The sequence below is a fragment of the Xiphophorus hellerii genome, chromosome 6 (assembly GCF_003331165.1).
Source record: "Xiphophorus hellerii strain 12219 chromosome 6, Xiphophorus_hellerii-4.1, whole genome shotgun sequence".
Taxonomy (NCBI): domain Eukaryota; kingdom Metazoa; phylum Chordata; class Actinopteri; order Cyprinodontiformes; family Poeciliidae; genus Xiphophorus; species Xiphophorus hellerii.
Genome location: NC_045677.1, coordinates 18989911 through 19007160, shown reverse-complemented (window position 1 = coordinate 19007160; position 17250 = coordinate 18989911). Strand labels below are relative to the sequence as shown.

Genomic DNA, 17250 nt, shown 5'->3' with positions numbered 1-17250 from the left:
TGCAGCACCAGCAAGGACAGTCTGATAGGCAAACCTCCAGTTTTTAGTCTTCAGCGATATCCTGATATGGACATTAGTAGCTAGCCACTAATCAACTGCGTCTTGTAAAAGAAAAAACAAAAAGCAAGTTTTCTACAGCAACAAAACAACGTATATGCGCGCACAATGCGAGTAATTGCCGCCGTGTTTATTTGTTGACAATTTACATTCACAGAAATGCAGGCTAACTGAAGAGAAGGCTAAAGAATATTCCTTCTATTCACGAAAACTCAACTGTCGCACCACACGCCTCTCAGCGTCAGAAGTTCAGCAAAAACAATTCAACACATAAAGTTACCTGTTGGAGCACTGTCTAAAATTCTTATGTCGTAAGCTCCAGAGCAGCGGTAGTTGGCAGCAGTCCCGTTATCCCAAACAACGACCACTTCTTCTGGACTTTCGAAACTCCTGACGGTGCCGACATGCCCCTCTCCACCATCCTGTTTCCCCCACTTCCAGTCGGGTCCGCGGACCACTCTGGCTCCGACTCCTTCCATCATCGCCCGGTTGTTCCTGCCGGTGGTCATTTACGAAAAGAGCTCGCAAAGACAGCACAACAATTCTCTCACGTTAGCGAGCTAGCAGGCTGTTAAGAGCACTGGGTAGGCAGACAGTTTCCCAGTGAAGGGGAAAGCAAGTCCAGACAGGAAAGAAGCCGGAGAGAAAAAAAAGATCCACAAAAGCTAACCTGCTGGCTAACCCAAGGAGGGTGCTGGTGGATCCTTTACAAAAACTACAAGCTAACGTTATCTACAAATCAATACTTGCTGTGTGCTATCATCGAGAAGGAAAATCTTAACCGTCCGAAAACACTATTCAGCGAGCATATCTTCAGTTTGCAAACAACTACTCAGTTTTCACCTCCCCTTCAGTTCACACACATTAAAGCCACCTCTTCAACTTAGCAAGCTAGCGAACACAATGCTACAAATAGCAATGCTAACAGTACAATTTCTCCTGGCTCCTCGTTACTGAGAGCGAATGTTCTCCTCTTCGTGGCTGTCTATCCGTATCGTTACTTTTAAAAGTGCACAAAAAACATCCAACGGGTTCTCCTTTTTTTGCTCCAGCCTGCTCCATGGGATCAAGTCAGAGTGTACGCGTCGCCATTATTCTCAATCACCGTTCGAGCCTCAGACGAGCAACAACTAGCTACGGAGATGCACGATGAAGCACGAAGACGAGAGCCGAGCCAGGACCGCCTGTTTGATGTGGAAATATGAAGAATGACGTTGAAATACATCTACAAGCTGTGATTATGCCTTTTCAAGGGTAATTAAAAAGCATATTTAAAATATTTATTTTATACAATCCTGGGCGTTTCCTAACTATGTGCTATACATGTTCCAAAATATATATATTTTTAAATAAAATATATGGGCCTATTTTAAAATATAACAAATGGGTAAGTTTAACCTCTAGAACCTGGGGTTAACCTCTGGGTTCTAGAACTAGAACCCAGTCTAACCTCAGTCTAACCTCAGAGACTGAAAACTCCAATGAGTGAAAGAGGTTAATCTCCTTTTCAGTTCTAATATAGTTGACACCACAGTCATTTTTTTTATTTTAGCAAAGAGTAGAACGCTACATAAGGTCCCACTGTGACTTTGAGATATCTACATCCGCTTAGAACGATTTAGATGGATTTTTTTTCTGTGTACAACATTATGAGTAACTTGACTCACTTCCCCAGGTTACATGGCATGGGGAACAAAGGTTCTGTTTGTACCTCAACATAATTTTCAATTTCGATTGCTTTCATCTAGTTAGTGACAACTGGTCCCCAACTGCTGTGTAACATCTCTGTCTGCAACTCCTAACTGTGTTCTTTAACATTGCCTAGATATGATATTCTAATTAAAATAAAAAGTATGGTATTTTTAAAGTATGGTGATACATATCACAAGGGCTAAAATATATGTTTCTATGTGATAAACCTGTGGGTTTTCATAGATACTTTAACGTTAACTTAGACTATTTGGTTTTTTTAAGCAAATCTTAGGGGAGTATTATGTCAAATTCACTTTTCTAGTTTTAACAGCATGTTATGTTACTCCCTCATCAAAAATGCCTAAAATGTTATTTAGATTCTTTTATGCATGTTTGAGAAATTTTTGAATTTCCCCTTCAGCTATTCAGAGGTGCCCAAACGCTTGCTCTCACTAAGTGCAGCCTGTTTCCACAAAGCTCCTAGCTGAAGTCTCCAGCCGAGCTTCCACGTCACAGAGCATCCCTTCTCCTTTCCCATTCGGCCCCACCATATAAACAGCATCAGCAATTCACAAGCACCTGGTGAAACTGCTTGCTTCCTGAACTTATCATAGAACTACGCACTCCAACACACCTATGAATGTTTGTAATCGTCTCAATGGAAAGTCAATGATGATTAGGTGAAGAGGGCCTGTTGAAAAAAGCAGGAGCTTCTTAAAGAGACCGAAGCGAATTTCAAGATATAAAATTGTGAAGTCAATTTTCTTTTATGTTATGTTTGATACATGCTGCAATTTTATAATTGATCATACATTTTTACATTTTAAATTATGGTACTCAAACAGAGTTAATACAACTGGTTAAATAATTTCTGTGTTTGTGCTTTTGCCAGTAGAACTTTTTATGTTCACTGCAAATAAATTATTCTTTAGTTGCTTCAAATCAGCCAATTAAACTTGTCCCTTCCTTGCAGACTATGACATTTTTATTGAAAAGAACGCCCAGACCAAATGAGTCAGAAGACTAGACTTCCCTCCACGTTGTATTTACTTTTCTTTTAGTAGCAGAGGTCAAATGTAACCAAAAGACTAAAAAGAAAGCCTTTGTGCGAGTCAAATTAAGCACTACTAACATTCCACTAAGTCAAGCAAATGAAGATGTAAATCTTTGTGATCCATTGATGGCTTGTTGGTTATGGGCTTGTTACAACCCCTCCCCAAGACCACTAAGGGTAAATTCTGGCACTGGGTGTAACACAAAAATCAGTAATCTAAACAGTTGATGTCAGTTGTAAAAGATTTATTTTACAGTTCAGGTAAAACCTCAGTCACAGGAGGCAGCAGAAAAAACAGGGAAGCTTTAAGCTTCAGGGTCTCCGAGGCCGAAACAATAAACAAAACACCTCCTTTTAACTATAAAATAAAAAAACACTTCCTAGAGGAGAACTGAAAAAGGTACAAAACCTGAATCCCTGGCTAACCACATAACAGGAGAAAACAGCTAACAAAAAAATGGCAGAAAACCCCTACCAGCTTCCATCATGAATAGAAACACACTACTTTAGTTAGACACTGGATTCTTCACAATATGCTCACAGCAAAATCATTTAAGTCCCCCACAAACAGTCACCAGACAGACAAGATCACTTTAGATCAAGGCCCAGGGAAAAAGGGATCTGACATTTCTGGCATGAAGCTCTTTATGAGGTGGCTGACGAAGCTCCAACACATTGCACCTGTGGCAGCCAGGTATTCAGCTGCCCCTAGAGGTCAGTGGCCGTAACATGGCTTAACTCAAAACATCCCCAAATCAGTTTTTTCTTTGGGCCCCACATAATCTTGGGCAGGCTCTGACTGAAAGTCATAAATATGAATTTGATTATAAAATTATAATAATAAACAAATAAAACAACTAATATGTTGAATGAAATACTTAGACTTTATCTGAGAGGAATATATAAAACTTCTCCTCATTACATTGTATCTTATGTGCACAGTTAACTTCTAAGGTTTTAGCACAAGACAACCCAGTCTCTGTGGGATTGTAATGTTGCCTCAAGGCCCTTTGGATTTCAACACGTTCTCTGTTAATTAAATTACAGTGGATTACCACACGGTGAAGCTGGAGCATTTGGGTCCCTTGTGAGTCTGCAGACACAGGGGCATTACTAGCTGTGTCATCAGTTTTAACTGTGTCCTACCGCTATATTTAATCGATTCATTTATTTATTAATTTTCACTATCAAAATCAAAAATATTTATTATGAATATTTTTACCTAAATACCATATAAAGCCATAATTCTGACTGGCATATTTCTGACTCATTTGGTCTTCATGCCACAGGGGGTATGATTTAAAATCAATGGATAAACAGACTCATAAGTGTGAGTTTCATGGTGTTGATTTTGTAAATCATAAATGTGATTCATAATAAAGAACTATGAAATTGCTTTGAATTTGTAGCCACTTTGAAACACCAAATTCTTACACTTAAAGACATAATCACCAAATTCTTTATTTTGACTTTCTAAATCTATATATTTCTATAATTATCAGGTTTAGTCACAATTTAGTAAAACAATATCTATTTGAGATGTATTCAGAACTTTGGCCTTCAAAATCCTAATCACAAGATAGAAAGTGACAAATAAGAGATTTTAAATTTATAATACTCACTTTAATAAATGACAAAAAGTCCAAATTATGAGATTCAATGTCATAATGATGCAATTCAGTTCTAGAAGTAGAAGATTAAAGTCAAATTTAATATAAACCACATTAATATTTGGAACTTTTTGCCTTGGTTCCAAAACCAAAAATGGTTGCTGATGCTGTTTATATGGCCTTACCACTATCTCACAAGTCTCACTTGGAAAGTGAAGATAATGATTTTGATTGTTACATATCAAATCTCTCCAAACAAACCATGTGCAATTACGTACTTTTCAACGTAGTGGTGCCTTATACAGACACTTCTTAACTGAAGTGTCTAAATAATAGTTTCAAAAATAGTTTAAAATCGAAATGGTCTTTTTCTTTTGCTATTTAGAGGAAAACCAAATAAACTCATTAAAACCACAAAACCACACAATAATAATTAGTAACTCCCACATTCTAGAAGTATCTCACGCATTTTTTCACAATTGTAAAGCAACGTCAATATAATAAAGATCCATGTATAAATTATACCACATTTATATTATAGCGATTATAATCAGATCAATTTAAACATTTGCACCCTCACTTTGTGGCCTGTAGTGGGAGACAGAGCAAATCTTATCAGTGGTGTATGGCTGGTCGGTCAAAGAGCGCCACCTCTCGGTTGTCCATATATTCCACCCCTCCCCAGCTCCCCTTGACCGTCTCCTTCACAGTTGGCTCGCAGGCAGACGCAGCTGAATCCCAACTGAGCTGGCCGCTGTCCTTGCTCCGAGAGAGACAAGAGCAACCTTGCAATGATCTCGCTGGACTTGAATTTCAACATTCTGACAAGGGACCTTTCACATTATTTGGAAAATCAAGTGAAAGTTGGGCTGTTCGGTTCGGGAGTGGGGTTGTCTCTGGTACTCGGCTTCAGCGCAGCTTACACCTGCTATTATTTAATTTCGGTAGCCAAGGTAAGTCGATGTTAACGCGATTTCGCACGTCAAACAGCTTGCGTGTGTTAAGATGTGGGTAACAGATGTGGATTTATCCTTGAGGAGCATCCTTCGGCGGTGAGGGATGAAAGCCGAGTGGTGCGTTCACTGACCGCAGTTTCTGCTGGGAACTGCACATGTGGCGCCGAAACAGACAAAATGCATTTGTCTTGTTCATGAACTCGCTGCACACATGTGTATTAGCTCCTCAATAATGACTGTTAGATGGCGAGACTAGCGAGTAAGGCCGACTTTTTGCTGGAAAGCACTGCTGTGTCGACAACGCTTACTCTGCTTGAAGGGTTTTATGTAACACATGCTGTTGCCGTCATTGACCCGACAAGCTATGGATACTCACATCATAGATTTCATGCAATAGTCACAACAATCTGTTATACATCACCTTTAGGATAATAATAAACGTGTATGCGTATCGTGTAATAGTGGGTTGAAATATATCTGGTAAATGATGCATTTAGGGTTTTATTTGTAAAATTGCTTAACACTGATAATAGTGGCTATTCCAATAATCTATGGGCATTTACAATTGAAGTTTAGCAATATGATTATGGATAATAAAAGATACATCATCTAATTTAATCCTAATACATCACTAAAAGTATTCATCCCTAACATTTCTTTTGTTTGTGTTTTACAGTCTCATTCAATTCATCAGCGATAGCCTATTTTAAAATTATAGGCAGACCAAGTAAATAAAAAATTATCAAAAAAAAGCTGTCCAATAAAATACCTAACGTGAGTAGGTAACCCACAGCCCTTGTTATTTTATGAAATAAATTAAAATGCGATTAACCAGATTTTTAAACTGCTGAACACCTAGGTCCATATTACAGCCTTATCTGTTGAATCAATCAATCACTAAACAGAACCTATCTGACAACAAGAAGTAGGCTAGTCCCGAGCTGAGGAAATTCTAGAACAGATTAGAAACAAAGTAAATAAAATCAATCAATCAGGTATGGTGCGACACCTCAAAAATATCTTATTCATTTAACCTTTTATTGCTGTGTTATTGAGTAAATTTATTGTCTTGAGCTTTTTAAGTTTTTTTTAAACAGTTTAAGTAACTTTTTAAACTGAATAAAATAACATTATTATTTAAGCTGATAATGTTGCTTGAATTATCAAATCAAATAAAATTATATTTGTGTAGCACCTGTCAGCAACAAGTGCTTTACATCATAAAAACACAAAAATACAAAGTCATAGAACACAGTCAACAGTTTACAAGTAAATTTAAGGAAACTTAACTTCTCTGGGTCATTTAATTTATATTACTTTACATTAAAAGTTTCTTTTTGGGTTTTACCAACGGTTTTCTCATTTTAAATTAACTACATATAAGTTTGCACATGTGAGTTTTAATAATTATTGTCATTATTAATGCTTTTACCGTGGTCCATTTCATACAGTGTTTTGCATAGTCATCTTAGATTTTGAGATTCTATAAATTCATCTTTTTATCCTTATTACATTATCTTAAATATAACATGATATTTTTATTATACCTCAAAACTATTCCCTTTTATTTTACAGAAACCTCAACTTATTTCTGGCGGTAAGAAGTTCTACCAGTTTCTAAAGGAGCAATGTCCAGTCGTGTCAGAGACTTACTACCCCACATTTTGGTGCTGGGAGAGTCGCATTCAAACTCTGCTGAGACCTTTTGTTACAGCCAAACCTGGGGTTGTCTATAGAAAGTAAGTTCTTCTCCATTATAAATTGTGTACCACAGAATTTGTTGGCTGTTAATGTATTTTCAGTTTTTTTACTTAAATGTTTCAGGTCTGCAACAGATTTTGCGGTCTAATTTTGTTCACTTTACCTGCTGATATTGTTTCTTATGAAAGCTGAAATCAAAACCAAGCTGAATTCCAGAGTTAGAGATAGTTTAATTGTTAATTTAATTGTGTTAAAGGAAAAGCATTCTGTAATTTATGGAAAATTTATGGCAATTCAAGCACACTTATGATTTATTTAAAATGTATTTAAATGTGTTATTTTTATTGTTTGAATACGTCAGTGTGGATTTTCTAAATTTGCAATATAAAGCATTTGTATGTGAAATTTATTCTGTTCTTGTTCATCTTTGTGGTGTGATATGTCACAGTCCTGTTATGATATATGAAGTCTTAAGTGTCAAGTTTAAAAAGTGTCACATGTTTTGTATAAAGGTAATACTTGAGATTGGTCAGAAAAAGAAAGAAAATCAAATTTTACTGCTTTAAAGAATGGATTTAGGGACTCATAAATCTGCACAGCATTTTGTGTACAGTAGCTTAATCCCAGTTGAATCTGTGTTTGATCAAGATTTGATTAAAGTATTTTTGAATTGGTTTTATTTTGATCTAATTGGGATGTTTAGGTTTTACATTCTGGCAAAAAGAAACACACTTGACAGTGACTGTTGATTTAATTGTAAATTTTATTTTCTATTTTAAATGTAACCTCCACTGTAGTCGTTCCCAAGGACATTCACACTGCCTATGCTTTGATGCTCTTTTTTGTCAAGGTGACTCAATGCCCAAGGTATGTAGTCATCCTAGTGCAGATCTCTGATATCAAGCTGGGTAAGAACAATGGTCACATTTGCTGTACTTAGAAAATTTCCTCTGGGAACAGCTGAACAACCTCCCAGGGCTTTAATGAAATTATCCAAGGTTGACCCAAAGACGGCCAATGTGAAATCCGTCCTATTTGTAGTAAGCTTTCTGGCTGAAATTTCACTCACCTTGTTTTCTGATGGGAGGATTAGCGATGCACCTCCTCCCACTATGTGTGCAGGTTTCTGTGTCAGTCCATCTTGACTTTAAAGTCTCGCCTCAGGTTTATATTTCAGGGCAAGCTCTGTAATTTCATGCCGGTGCCTCCACCTAAGGCCGGCCAAGTCTTTCACTGACAGCACAGCATGGCTTTATGTCCACTGCAGTGTCTTTAAAGACACTGCAGTGTCTCATTCCAGGCTACAGCTGTAAAGTGCAGTAACTGAGTGGCCATAAGAAGCTAATGGTGCATTGCCCTGCTCTTTATCTGAACTGGCCACGTGTTGCAAAGTTCACTGAAAAGATGTTCACGAGACAAATAAGGCAGCTGCAAGTGAGCGCTCTGTTCATATATCCAATTCCCCTGTGACTGTTGGCTCTGGGATGGATATAATGAAGTAATCTATTTACCTGGAACTCATCTGAAAGCTTAGATTGTGCAGAGGATGGAGTTAATCACCACTTTTCCACTAATTTGCACGATTTCCCATCACCATTGTTTGTGTGTTGTGGGCATGCCTCCGTGTTCTTACGCAATCTTGAAGAGAAAATAAGAGTACGGAAAATATATGTTTTTCCCAACTTTATTCTTCAATGTCTGAAAGTTGTACCCATCGTCGGTTTGTCTTTTTATCCATCCATCCATCCATCCCTCCCTCTGGTCCCTCACACGGCATTTACACATCCATTCATCCTTAAGTCGTCATTGCAATATACATGTGTATAATATCGCAAAGGCAAGGAATTCTAAAGAAAATGGGAATAATTTTAATCAACATTGTCATCACAATTTTTTGCATAAGTACTGCATTTAAATATTTTCCTGATGTCATACAGCCCTATTTACAATAATGTTTTGTATTTATACCTTAAATTTGACTTAAATGTGACTGAATACTCTGCAAATTAGTCTGGAAAAGAGTTTGAAAATGAGAAGTTTGTTGTCTCCCCTATGTTTATATATTAGTGGTCCAAAGATGCTGATAGATACAAATGCTGATGCACTCTTTCAGGAAGAGCCATATTGCTGAGTTGTGTCTCTCTCGTCTCTGCAGCGAGCTAATCAAGGCAGCAGATGGAGGACAGATATCTGTGGATTGGTTTGACAACGATGACAGCCTCTTTTATCCCGACCCCACCACCAGGCCCACAGTGCTGCTTCTTCCCGGTCTGACCGGCACCAGCCGAGAATCCTACATCTTGCACATGGTCCAGCAGAGCCGGGATCTGGGTTATAGGTGGGTGGTCCTGGCCAAACGCGCTGGCTGCGGTCCAGTGCTGAGCAGAGATTCAAAGACACTGAATCACGGGCTGAAGCTAGCTGTGCACTATTATATCATCTGCTCTAGCCTGAATATTCTGCAGGCTTTCAACATTTCCATGCAGTTTTTCTTGACTTCTTCTCCATTTTTAAATGTATTAATCAGAAACAGGATCTGGTGCTACTTTAGGTAAAGTGCACTAGCAAAGTGGGACAGCTCGGGCCTTTCTAAAGCACTTTTCTTGTAATTAGCGTTGCAAGAGCTTGAAGAGTTGCATAGGGATGCAGTTTTTATCTTCACTTTGTTTTCTTCCCATCTCCAACAGCTTGTCTCTGTGTTGCCCTGCACTCATTCTTTCACTGGCTTTGGGATGACATGGAGGAAGAGAGCCGGCATACTCAGCATCTTCCACCCCTCATGGTTGTCCGTGTAGCTTAATTAATTACAGCTTATCCCTGTACAAGCTTTGCAGCTTAGCTCCGGCCAGCCTCCGTGTCCGTGCTGCAGAGTGTGTTTAAGCACCCCTCCATCGCTGCCCCGCCTCCTCCTTCCCAACGTGCTGTGTAGCTTCACAAATGCTGCTGACTTACACTGTTAAAAAACAGCAGGACTGACTCTGACACATGATAGATGACTAAGGAAATGTAGGGAGGAGAGATGCTGATGTTTTAATTTGTAATACATGCTTTTTGCACAGCTGGACCCTTTGTCAGATCTCATCATATTCAGAATGTATTTTTATATTAAAATAATTGATTCAAATTATGCTTTCCTTTTAAAAGTTGATGGTTTTTCCCAGTCTAAAGAGATACAAATGTGGTTAATGTCCTATGAATTCTAATTCTATAACCTAGGAAGAAATACTTTAGAACTTTTGATACCTTTTTACACAGTTTTTGCCAAAACTGTCTTTTACAAATTCTTGAAAAGACAAGAGGACATGCAGTTTTAAGTAACGGCAAAATAGGTGTTGACCTTCATAAGTCAGGACATGCCTTTAAGAATATAGCAATTCATTTGAGCGAGCTCATATATAAACTCTTAGCATTGTTACTATAGTTAAAACAACTGTAGTTATGACAAATTAGTTGCTGGACAAAGACCAGAATTTATTCTCCAACCACACACCTCAGGGAGGAACATAGGAGATTTGAAAATCAAGTTCAATGTTCGAGAATTTTATCAAAGAGTGGCATCTCTTGGTCAACAATTCTCAATAAAAACCCATTTATGTTTAGATATCCTACCAGGGCTGCTAGCTCTATAATGAAATGTTTGTTGAAATTACTTAGTAAATAAAGATGAGTTCATTTGTATATTGATAACATTTATGATAGTCTGGTCATGTACAATTTATGAAGAAGCTGAAACCACAAAGATTTATGAAGTTTTTTCTCTTTGTATTACAGATGTGTGGTATTCAACAACAGAGGGGTTTCTGGTGAAACACTACTGGTAAGAGTTCATGAGGTGTTTTGATTTTCAATGTCTCATTCAGTATTAAACCATTTTTTAATTTCCTTGGCTCATCACCCATAATACAGATCCGTTACAGGGCATTACGGTGAAACTGGTGTGGTTTAGTTTTCTGTGTCAGTGTCTCTATTTTAGATGTAAGAGAGTTCACAGAAAGTCTGCATGGGCTGAGCACAGACAGCACAGTTTCACAGCAGGGAGGAAGACACTTACTTTATTTTAATGCAGATCCTTAGAAAAATAGCAGCACCGAGCACTCTGACACCTGGCTTCATCTATCCTTTTACACTGGAGATATATTTAGCCGACAAAACAAACCCTGAGCTGGATAGCACTTTAACCGTTTGTGTGCAAATTCTTGCAGTAGAGTGGGGACATCTCCGTGATCTCGTCATATTGCAACTGGACTGGATTCCCAGCTAAACCTCAGTTGTATTTATATTACCCACAGAGGGTTGTAAACAGTCAAAGATTCCTCTTTGTGGACATAAATCAGAATTAGCTGATAGGATTTTTATGGTTCTGCCTGACTGTATTTTTTAATTCACTTTCAGGATTCAGATATTGGAAAAATAATCAAATAATGCATCCAGTGTCATAGAGGTTGATGTGCTGTGGCTCAAACTGTTGTACTGCAGTTTGTCTAGAATGTCGTTGACTCAGCTGTATTTATACACAAAAAAGGAGTTGGACTTTGGAACTGGATCAAGTAGTGGGAAAGGAGGAATGTTCTCCCTTGCTTCAGTTGGTATTTGTGCTAAAGGCTATGAAATAGCCTTGGTACAGCTGTGAGTGTGTACAGTTACAATGAAAGCTCTCTATTGTTTGATATGGCCAGTAGTTCTGAATGACCCACTGTGTTTAGGATTTTCCTGCCGCAAATATGACATTTTATAAAGGATTGTATGGTGTTATAGATTATATGGTTGCATGGAGTAGTTAGTTGTTATATTTAGATTGTCCTTAAAGTTGCAGTATATTTTAATATTTTAATTAACTGGATATTTCAGTATACTTATTATCAGATTTGGTAGATGTCATTTGAATTCACTGCTCTCCTACCACTGACTCAGCTTTCAAGCAGAGTCCAAACATTTTCAAAACGATTTGAATTTTAATTTATTTCTATTCAGATAAATGTTAAGTAATAACAAATAACATGCACCACATTTGTAGCCTAAGCTAATTTGCAATGCCTGTCCCCAACTAGGCTTTAGGTAACATAACACAAAATTATAATGCAAAGTTTAGAACTCAGAGGTCAGGAATGTTCTTATTAAAGTTTAAAGATATACCATCTAGTCCATTCCGAATCAAGCTTTAATGTACATTTGCTTTGTTAGAATCCATATTTTAACCACATTGACGTAAGGTTGAACAAGAAGGACCAATTTGGAGTTGGTCCGTCCTCATTATTCCATGAAGTTTTTGCAGTGCACCAGTGCCTATGTTTAATGTCAATAAGGACTTTGCTAGTGAAAACAGTAAGCATATTTTTTACTTGACATTCTTTACTAATTTGTAAATTTAAAACAGATTTTCAAATCTTTACCCCTTCTACATTGTTCCAATAATTCCTTATCAGAAGCAACTGTATGTTATAGAATCCTTCTTCCATCCTGAGAGAAATGATTCAAATCTGTCTGTAATTGTACAGAGCTATTATGAAATTCATGTCCAAAATGAGTTTGTCTGTTAATAAACTAACAGTGTAGTTTGTAAACTGAAATAAACTACACTGCATGTATTCGATTGTTCTTGATGAGTTATTTAATCAGACCCTAACCCTCCGAAGGGTTAAGAGAAATAGTAGAGGAGGAAAAGCCACAGGTCTCTTCTTGAATTCTAATTGTGGAGGTCTTAAAAAGCTGAACAGCATCCTGAGAAAGTGTCCTTGTTAAATAGACTCTGTCGGCCAACTGACTGGTTTTAAATATTAAGTAACCAGATTTCACTAATAGCACTGTTTGGGGGGCTGAAGTGCTTTTTTCCAGAGGCGAACACAGTTATTCTTATGTAATTTTCAACTAAACGATAATGGCTGAAATTTGTTAATATTGGTGAGAAAAGTCATTCATAGTTGTATTTATATACAAGAGTTTTAAGAGCTAAAACATATAATCTGCTTACTAACACATAGCTGAAAATAAGGTTCCAATTTTGGGTCTGCTTTGAGATGTGTAACATGCTGAGAAAAACATAAACATAAGGAAATGTCTTCACGTGTTTCTAGACATATTTTAGTTTAGTAAATTCTCTGGTATATCTCCCAGTCATTTTGTGAATATTTCCTTTAGAGAATTTGACTGAACAGCAAAGTGAACTGGACATGCAACAAGCAAAATTTGAAAGACAAAAAAAAAAAATCTGGATTTTTTTGAGCTTTGCCAGCACATTTCTGAGGTTGGATATTAAAAATTGAGAGAAACAAATGTCTTTTCATAGAATAAATATTAAACTAGCTGTTTCTCTACCCCTGAGTCTCTCATAGTACATCTACAGTATAACATATTCATGTACAGCTAAGTAAAAGTGCTTGTACTTGCAACTGACGAGTTCGGATTTTTTTTTTCTCATCTCAGTTGATGCTGTTTGCAAAACAGAGCTCATTATGTGATGTTTTCAAATGAGGAAAGCTGCTGAGATTCTAATCAGACTTGAAAATTTGTGTAAGCTGTGGCTTGGAGCGCGTGCAACTTGCCAGCAGCCATTAAGTTCAGCATGACATGACTTTTAGCTATTTTAATGGGGCAATTGAAGCTGATGGCTGTCAGTGATTATTCGAGTAACAAACAAGAAATGAAAGAACTGGAGCAGCTCTTAAAAATATTTCCCTTATCTACCTTATAGCTCTAATGAGTGAATAGCAGGTCCAACAGCTATAAAACACTAAAGTGTTCAATTGGAAAATATCCTGTTGTGTTTGTATTGCTCTACTTGTTTACAATGGTTAATGCCCGACAAAAGAAAAGTCCAAAAAGATCATGTACTTGTAGACTCATGTTCTACAAGTACATGAGTCAGTACTTTGTAGAACCACATTTACATATGTCCACCACATTTACTATAAGTCTTATAGTTAGGACTTAGGAAATGTCTCTACCAGCCCCATACACATCTAGAGAGCAAATTTTAATGCCAATTCTTTTCTGGAAATATTGGACAAAGATCTTTGAACATATTGACACAGGCCCCTGTATCTCTGACTATATGTGTGGGGTCCTTGCCCTGCCTAAATATGAAATTCTGCTCCAATTTCAAGCCTCTTACCAACTTTATTGGAATATTGTCTTTTGTTTTGCTCCATCCTTCTTCCTTAGATCTTTTTTCTTAGATCTCTGTAATGTTTGTCCTGCAGATGGAGAAGCAGACCTTTGACTCGGTTACCTTTCTGTCCATTCCAGACGCCGAGGACCTACTGCGCCGCCAACACAGAAGATCTGGAGACTGTTATTGATCACATCCAGAAAACCTATGAAGTGGCTCCAATGATGGCTGCTGGTGTATCCATGGGAGGGTAAAGAAACATTCAAGCGCTGGTAGACAGGATAAAATGTTTCAGTGATGATTTTGGACACTTTAGTGCTTTAAATTGTTTGTCTCTGTGTTTAGTGCTGCGTGGCAACGCTAATCACTAATCCCATAAATTGAGGGATTGGTTTGAAATAGAATCCCTGTTTTCCTTCAGATCTCACTCTTTCTACATCCAGGATGATGCTGGCCAACTACTTGGGCCGTAAGGGCCGGAAAACCTGCCTGAAAGGGGTCATAGTCTTCTCAGCAGGCTGGGATGTGTTTGAGTGCACCGCATCACTGGAAAAACCCCTGGACCGTTTCCTCTTCAACTCCTACCTCACCAGCTGCCTACAAGCTTCTGTGCACAGGTCAGTCGGGGCCAGAGCAGGATTAACACAAGCCATTACCACACTGCAGAAATGCTGCTCCCAAAATACTCTCATAAACAAGCATTTTCAAATGTTTGGCTGTATAAAAAATATTACATATTATACTAACCTCTGAAAAACATTAACACACCCTGCAAATCATTTACAGTCATAATTGTAACATTGTTGTGATTGGAGAGAGTTGATGGCGAAGAAGTTCATGAAAAAAAAATTAAATAAAAACTTACTTAAAATAACAAGAACACAAGGAGCAGGAACAAATGGTGACCAGGTAGATGAGTGAGTGGAGCTTTTAAAACAGAGAAGCTTGATTACTAACAAGGAACAGGTGGCTGAGTGCTAACAGGGTGCAGATGAGAGAAGGGACCTCCAGTAGGTGGCGGTAAGGCATCTAAATGTTGATTGCCAACTGCCATTAAGAAGAAGAAGAAGGTCTAACAGATCTGAAGAATGACAGAAGCAAGGTTGATCCAGTCAAAATAAGAATAAGGGAAAACGGTGACTCCTAACATGTCAGAAATGTATCCACAAGCATCCTTTCTTTTCCATTTTAATCTCAGAGGACTTCTGAGTTTTTATTACAAACTTCTGACAGTTTTGAGGGGGTTTTTTCTCCATAAATCCCTGCTTAGTCCTCCTATATTAACCCTCTATGGCATGGCGTTGCCCTCAGGCAACAAACCACATATCTGTACCTCACATTGCTCCTTTATTTTATTTTTTGGGGGGCATGATTTTTGACATATTTTTGTCCAAAAAAAAGTTTTTTCATGAATATAGTTTTTGTTTGATTTGTATTTCATTTCTCATAATCAGTGTAGAAAATCTTGGTGTTCTAGACCAATGTTACCCTGAGGCAACAAACCCAAATCTGGTTCCAGGAGGTGTCAGAGTCCGATTTTATGATTGACATGTAATTAGGGACCACCAAGCTCCCAAAGAATGCAGGAAAATATTTTTTCCCCCCAAAAATAAAAAGTCATGCCATAGAGGGTTAATGCTCACAAATTTAATCAAAGAGATTTTGTCTTTGTTTTCCCAATTTTAACATGTTCCAACATGAAGGAATTAAAAATGTTTTACATGAAAATATCTTAAACAATTATCAGACTTTCTGACATTTTTTTCTGAAATCTTGTCTTTGGTGTAAAATGGACTTAGAATGGTTTTGTAACTTTTAGATAAAACTCATATTAGCTCTGTGGAGGTAATGACAGTATGACTGATGTTCCTCCCTGCAGACACAGGCCGGTGCTTGAAAAGTGCTACGACATTGACCATGTCATGAAGGTAGGACCATGTCTGTCATGTTAAATCATTTGGAGCCATTTCTTAAACACAGGCCGAACTGAGTAGTTTTATCGGCTTTGTACAGGCAAAGACTATCCGAGAGTTTGATGAGAGGTTCACCTCCATCATGTTCGGATATCCTACTAATGACGACTACTACCGCGATGCCAGTCCTGTGCACAAGCTGAAATCTGTGCAGGTGCCAATGCTGTGTCTGAATGCTGCTGATGACGTCTTTTCTCCATCTCACGGTGAGCTACAATAGTATTCTTAATTGAACAATTACACATAAATAATTATGTCTTGGTGTAGGTGTGATATACACCTGATGCTAGCATTGCCCAACATCCCAGCAATGGCAATTTTGTTAATCAGACTCACATGAACTGAAACTGGTAGAATCACATCATGTGAAACCACAGAAAAGAGGGAATTGAATCCATTGTTTTGTTTGCAGCCATTCCAGTGGAGGCAGTGAAGCAGAACCCTAACTTGGCCTTGCTTATAACCTGCCATGGAGGCCACATTGGCTTCCTGGAGGGTCTGTGGCCACGACAGAGCACTTATATGGACCGAGTCTTCAAGCAGTTCGCAAAGGCCGTCATTGAAGAAGGCGGTCGACTTAAAGACCTCTCCTTATAAAACAACTTAGAGTGGTTCTCTCGTTTCATCCTTGTCATCCATGTTTTTTCACTACATTCCATCGTTTTCTTCTTCCATTTCCATCCTTTTTATTGTTCATTCCCTGCTCTCTATAATTCCTTCCTTCCTTAACACCAAATGTTATTCATCTTTATTTTTTTTGCTTCCTTGCCTTGTCTTGATGCTATCTTTGCCTTACATTGATCCATTCTATTCCTCCCACTGCCACAAGCAAAAAACATAATTCTTTCTTATTTAAAGGGCACATTATTAAATGCAATTCTTCTGTTGCATTTGACATTCAGATCATTTTTACTCTCTAATCGTGAACTCAAAGATAGGCATAGCTGCTCATGTCAGTGCTGAAAAGTTTAATATTTCTCATATTGTTCAACCTAAGAATTTGGTGGTAACCCCGTGCTATTTATGTTTTTCCCCATCAAGTTAACTCAAGTACTGTTTCACTTATGTAACCTTACGTAGTTTTTAGCTCTTACATCAGTAG

At 37.8% G+C, this 17250-nt stretch overlaps 2 protein-coding genes across 7 annotated transcripts in view; one reads left to right on the top strand and one right to left on the bottom strand.

Moving 5' to 3' along the window:
• Window positions 1-1194, bottom strand: part of mib1 (MIB E3 ubiquitin protein ligase 1) — a 60086-nt gene extending 58892 nt beyond the window's left edge. For all 6 annotated transcript variants that reach the window (XM_032565364.1, XM_032565366.1, XM_032565369.1 and 3 more), the window contains exon 1: window positions 338-1194. In XM_032565364.1, coding sequence (XP_032421255.1) covers window positions 338-566 — 229 coding nt within the window. In that variant the 5' untranslated portion in view covers window positions 567-1194. The remainder of the gene's footprint in view (window positions 1-337) is intronic.
• A 3902-nt stretch (window positions 1195-5096) lies between these two features.
• Window positions 5097-17043, top strand: abhd3 (abhydrolase domain containing 3, phospholipase). The gene is made up of 9 exons (XM_032565371.1): window positions 5097-5366; window positions 6945-7108; window positions 9226-9408; window positions 10842-10887; window positions 14313-14425; window positions 14619-14792; window positions 16055-16103; window positions 16189-16354; window positions 16561-17043. The coding sequence occupies exons 1-9, from the start codon at window positions 5205-5207 to the stop codon at window positions 16743-16745; spliced, it is 1242 nt and encodes a 413-aa protein (XP_032421262.1). The 5' UTR covers window positions 5097-5204; the 3' UTR covers window positions 16746-17043.
• The last annotated feature ends 207 nt before the right edge of the window (window positions 17044-17250 follow it).

Bases quoted from the DNA above. Each gene is read 5' to 3' on its own strand.
- abhd3 (XM_032565371.1), top strand. From the start codon at position 5,205: ATGATCTCGCTGGACTTGAATTTCAACATTCTGACAAGGGACCTTTCA. The intron at 14,426-14,618 runs GTAAAGAAACAT...TTCTACATCCAG, and splicing joins GCTGGTGTATCCATGGGAGG to GATGATGCTGGCCAACTACT. The intron at 16,355-16,560 runs GTGAGCTACAAT...TTTTGTTTGCAG, and splicing joins CGTCTTTTCTCCATCTCACG to CCATTCCAGTGGAGGCAGTG.